At 45.7% G+C, this 5,391-nt stretch overlaps 1 protein-coding gene across 1 annotated transcript; it reads right to left on the bottom strand.

Annotated features, from left to right (window-relative positions):
* Positions 1 to 626: 626 nt before the first annotated feature.
* LOC128505139 (40S ribosomal protein S3a-like) lies at positions 627 to 5,179 on the bottom strand. Its single transcript, XM_053475438.1, has 4 exons — positions 5,001 to 5,179; positions 4,770 to 4,910; positions 4,497 to 4,574; positions 627 to 1,127 (listed from the first exon to the last, which is right to left on the bottom strand). The coding sequence occupies exons 1-4, from the start codon at positions 5,177 to 5,179 to the stop codon at positions 695 to 697; spliced, it is 831 nt and encodes a 276-aa protein (XP_053331413.1). The 3' UTR covers positions 627 to 694.
* Positions 5,180 to 5,391: the final 212 nt, after the last annotated feature.

The following is a 5,391-nucleotide window of genomic DNA, read 5'->3' as shown; positions in this document are numbered from 1 at the left end:
ATTCGAACCAGCGATCCTTGGTATGGAAGGCAGTTTACTTAACCTTTACACCCCCAGACAGTTGGTTTTGCTTTCTCGCCGTGGATATATGACCCTGCTTTCTCCCGACTCACATATACTAATATATACGCCCCTATTCTAAAACAATGTATTCATCAGGATTCGAACCAGCGATCCTTGAAATGGAAGGCAGTTTACTTAACCTTTACACCACCAGGCAGTTGGTTTTGCGTTCTCGCCGTGGATATATGTCCCTGTTTTCTCCTGACTCACATATACTTATATATACGCCCCTACTCTAAAACAATATGTACACAACAGAGGATCCATCAGGATTCGAACCATCAATCATTGGTATGGAAGGCAGGTTACTTTTCCTTTACACCACCAGGCAGTTGGTTTTGTGCTCTCGGCGTGGAAATATGTCACTGCTTTCTCCTGACTCACATATACTTATATATACGCCCCTACTCTAAAATAACATAGACACACTGTACGCATTAACACCACAGAGGGGCCAGCAAGAGTCGAACCAGCAACCCTTGGTATGGTAGGCAAGTCACTTTACCTTTACACCACCAGGCAGTTGGCTTTGTGTGCTCGGCGTGGATATATATATATCTACATTTTTTATATATATATATATAGAACAAGTGTTTATTTTCTTTACAGGCTCTAATTCAGATTATGCATCTCAGACAGATTCCTGAACTGGGGGTTCATATTCATCAGCCCGCTCTACTTTGGCGCCTGTCTCATCTCTTGCAGGCTTCCCAGCACCACCGCCTTCACCATGTAGTTCCATAAGTTTGCCCAGCTCAAACTTTGGCTTTTTCAGCATCTTCACTTTGCGTACATACACATCATGTAGAGGATAGATGGACTGGCAGGCCTTTTCAATGTCTTTGCCGATACTGTCTGGAATTAGCTTGTTAACAACTTCTTTCAAGTCATTTGTCTGCACTTCACGAGTCATGATTTCCATCATCTTCTTGCGGATCTGACGCACTTGCTGATGCTGGGCATAAGAAGTCTTTCTAATCTGGTTGTTACGCTTTTTGGTGAATCCAACACAGAATAGGCAAAGTAGGTAGCCATCTGTGGTCTTCACATCAACGTGTGCCTCTCTGCATGGATATATGACCCTGCTTTCTCCTGACTCACATATACTGATGCCCACGTAGTCTGCATGGAACGGAGGGGGCCCTGACAGGGGTGCAGAGCAGGGCTAGGTCAGGGGGTCAAAGAAAGTTCAACGGGGAGGGGGAGGAAGTGAAGGGGATATATAAGGTTGGTGCGTAAGAATGTTCTGGGCTTTTTGTTGTGCCAGCCTACCCGGTGTGTTTGTACCACCCTCCCTCCCTTTATGTTGTTATGTTTCAGTTGGTTGTGTGATCTTGTTTACTAATTTTCTGTGTTTTGTTTCAGGATTCTGTCACAGCCGGGGGGCGGTAGCTTGCCAGGTTGCCGGGGGGGGGTGTTATGTGGTTATTGCCACTGGTGTTAAAGTGTCGGTGGGAGGTTCCTGGCTGGGCGGTTGGTGGAACCTCAGGTGGGGGAGGGGCATCATGGTATGCCCTCCCATAAGGTGATGCTTACGGTTTGGCCCCGGTTGGTCCTGGCAAGCTTTCGGGTGTTTTATTGTATTTGGGTCATTGCCGTGTTAATGCACCTTCGTAAATGTTTACAGGTTGCGTTGCAATGACGTTAATAAATCGGCTGTGGCCTTTATTCATCCCACATCTGGTGTCCGTGTTTTTATTGGGGGGTTAACCAGGATGACATAGCCCGAGAGTCGAGGCTACCCCCTGTCATTATATGTACGCCCCTACTCTAAAACAATCGATACACTCTAGGTGCATTAACACAAAAGAGGAGCCATCAAGATTCGAACCATTGATCCTTAGTACAGTATGCAGGTTACTTTACCTTTACACCACCAGGCAGTTGGTTCTACTTTCTCGCCGTGGAAATACCACCCTGCTTTCTCCTGACTCACATATACTTATATATACGCCCCTACTCTAAAACAATATATACACTTTATATGCATTAAGACCACAGAGGAGACTCTGGGATTCAAACCAGCGAACCTTGGTATGGTATCCAGGTTACTTTACCTTTATACCAACAGGCAGTCGGTAGGGCTTTCTCGGGGTGGATATATGACTCTGCTTTCTCCTGACTCACTCTAAAACATTACATACAGCCAATCTAACACTATAGAGATGTATACAAACACATATATACTTACACTTCAACATCATAAGCGAACCGGTAAGACTAGAACCAGCAGTATTTTGTAAGATACACAGGTTACCTTAACGCTATGCCACCAAGTAGACAGACGCTGCTTCTAGCCTTTGATATATGAGCCTGCTTTCTCCTGACTCACATAAACTTATATGCATCCACTCTAAAACAATACGTTCAGCTGCTCTAATAGGATTGGTATACAAAAAGCAATTATGCCACTAGATATTTATACGACACACATGAGCCACAGGGATTTGAACCAGATGTGGTGCACTCTTAAGACAACATGCCTTTAGGCCAACAGGCAGATAGACACGCTACCTCACCATGGATACATGATGCCTGTTTGCTCCTCATAAGAACCCACTCTAAAATGTTGCACTACAGTCACTCTAACACAAACACGCCATGTGCAGTGCCCCAAAATGGCGCCATGAAATATGGGGCTGGTATTCATTTATTTCCAGGGCAGTTTTAATTCCCAGTCGGGCCCTGACTACAGACTTAAGGCCGCTCAGTACGCTGACAGTGGGGTAAATCAGGACATGGAGCAGGTGTGTACACATCTGCCTTCTTGACAAACGGCAAAGAGCTTCCTGCCCCTCCTTGGATACATGTCCCCAGCTGTATCACCGCCTCAGGCTATCATTACCTGCAGAGTGGGGTAATAGTAATATTCAAAAGAAGAGTGAACAAAGCAGGGACAAAACCTAGAAGCTTACACTCCAAGAGTGCCAGGGAGGCAATACAAGTACAAAGCCGACATCTGATTTATTAGCCGGACAACGGTTGGCTGATATGATGGGGGTTGTAGTCCGCAGCTGGTGGAAGGAGTACGAAAATACTAATTGGGTTACTTGAAGTATCTTGTCGCTATTTAAAAGCAATTGTGTAAATACTGGTGTTAGGGCACAGTAACATTGATGCGTGTAATCCGCCCTGTATGTCAAAACTAATTTCTGCAGCCGAATAACAAAAGTATTCTTTCAGGAAGTCCTTCTGTTGTATCCATAATCTTAGGCGATCACAGGGGCAATAAAGTTTCACAACCGTCAGTTTCATCCGTTAAACAGAAGATGCTGCATTATGTTACATACACCCCGCTGGTCGAGCGTCACGCATGCCAACTACCCTACAAATATACAGCGCACCTGGAATGACTAGGGTAGACTATGCCTGGAGACGCTTGCACAAAAAAAAATATAAAAAAAAAATAACCTTTATTTTTTATTATTTCCCTGTAATGTAAGGGTGAAAATATCCCAGATTCATTCTAAATTCGAGGTTTCATGCACAATAAAATCCCCTAGGCTCTTCTTAATCACGCCTTAAACTACAGGTAAGGGAAAACGTGGCAACATTAATAAAGTGATCATAGTGACACCATGATGTCACCAGGGGGACGCGTAGGGTGAATTCCCACTACAATCCGCTTAAGAAAGCCATAGTGCAGTAAAGCGGACAGGCTCCTGCTGCCTTCTGAGATGCCGTAGTATAGAGGCTGCAGTCTCGCACTATATCAGGTTCCTATCTGTCACCAAGGTCTGTGGTGATGTTACATATTTTTGGAACAGAATAGCAGAATGCCCCTAATCCCAAGAGCTTACAGTCTGTGGCGTTGGACAAATGCCAGGACGGAAGCATGATTCTACAGGGCGTGTAGGAAAGAAAGGTAATAGAGTAGTGAGCGAGAGTTCAATAGACACCTAAAGTACAGTGTGCTTTTTATGTGACCGGAGGTGTATTCATAGATTTTCTTCCCGACAACGTTGGTAACGGAGATGGCAAAACTGGTTCTGAAGGTGACAAGGCTGATTCCACCCCGGTGCTGAGGTGTCCTCTCCCTCCCTTCCGTCCGCATTGTGACCAATTCAGGAAGCTGCGTCGGGTAAAGCCATTTCCCGTCTTCTTCCCTGAGAAGTGGGAATCCAGGGAGGGCACGGCTTCTTCCTCAGATGTGTAATATTAGGAGGGGTGCCATGGCCACTGGATGCTCTTCCTCTTCCTGCACCATTTAAAGGTAGATAGTAAGGGCTGAGGGGGCTATGAGTCAGTGGGATAACCCTGGGGGTGTTAGGTGTCCTTCTGGGTGGGTATGGGGTGTCTGGCCCTATACACATATTTCTTCTCATTCGAAGCACGTTCTTCCCACCCTGAACGGAATTCTTTATAAGAGCCTGAGCCAACACTATTTGTAACCCCCCATTAACTCCCACAAGACGTAGATGCCACCCTCTCACCTTATAATCTTCTCTTCCTCCTCCGAGTCGGACCGCCAGTGCTCTGCCTTTCCCACCTGAACTTCTGTAACCTTATGTCTGTGTATTACATATAGATCAATGTGTGCTACCTCCGTATAGCACAGAAGTGATAAGGCTGCCCCTTCTCTTTGTATAACACGCAAAGCTATGTGTATTGGATCCCAGTACCACACACACCGTTTCCTACCTGTAATGCACATGCAGGGCCCTGCGCTCTGCGTAAAAGATGTTTGTGAGCTGGGTAGTAATTACCTCTCTGCCAGCTGTGGATTGTTGGTCCGTTTGTGGCCGTCTTGCCCCGACCTCAGACAATGTTCGGTCTGCCAGATGTCAGCATTTCCACCCTCCTCTCCCTGGAGAATCTTCTGTTTAATGCACTTTTCATTTTCCATCCTGGGAAATGTATTTTGTGTCGGATATTAACCTCTTCAGATCCTGAGTAGTGTCTACTTATTAGGTTACCATGAAATATACCCAACGTACAGAGCAGATGTGGCGCCGTGAGCTTCCGACTGCATTCTGGGATACTCGGCAATAGTAAGGAGACTGCAGTCTTGCCCGATATCCACCTTTTTTGGGACAAGGGCTCCCAATATACCGCTAGACTGTAAGCTCCTTGGGACAGGGAGCTTTGCTTTTGCTTGGACTCTCCAAGGAACCATTTCCTGAGATGCCTTCATAAAATCGGAAGCATCATTTTAGTTATGCTCCCTTTGCGGTCCCTAATGGCAAAAGAAAAAGGAAGAGACATAATGTATGTGGCCCTTCCGAGGCCCGGCAGAGACCAAACAAACCATTAAAGGGATCTGCCAAATTACGCAAAAGCTTTCTCAACTGGGAAGGGATTTGGAGATCTGAAAACTGAGTTTCGAAA

This window comes from Spea bombifrons, chromosome 9 (genome assembly GCF_027358695.1).
Source record: "Spea bombifrons isolate aSpeBom1 chromosome 9, aSpeBom1.2.pri, whole genome shotgun sequence".
Classification (NCBI taxonomy): Eukaryota; Metazoa; Chordata; class Amphibia; order Anura; family Pelobatidae; genus Spea; species Spea bombifrons.
This window is presented reverse-complemented; position numbering and strand designations above follow the sequence as displayed.

What these genes read in the sequence shown, in the direction of transcription:
- LOC128505139 (XM_053475438.1), bottom strand. Translation starts at nt 5,179, where the DNA reads ATGGTTCCTTGGAGAGTCCAAGCAAAAGCAAAGCTCCCTGTCCCAAGG. An exon ending in CACGGCGCCACATCTGCTCT is followed by an intron (nt 4,911 to 5,000) that starts GTACGTTGGGTA and finishes TACATTTCCCAG; the next exon opens with GATGGAAAATGAAAAGTGCA. An exon ending in GAGGAAGAGAAGATTATAAG is followed by an intron (nt 1,128 to 4,496) that starts GTGAGAGGGTGG and finishes ATATCCATGCAG; the next exon opens with AGAGGCACACGTTGATGTGA.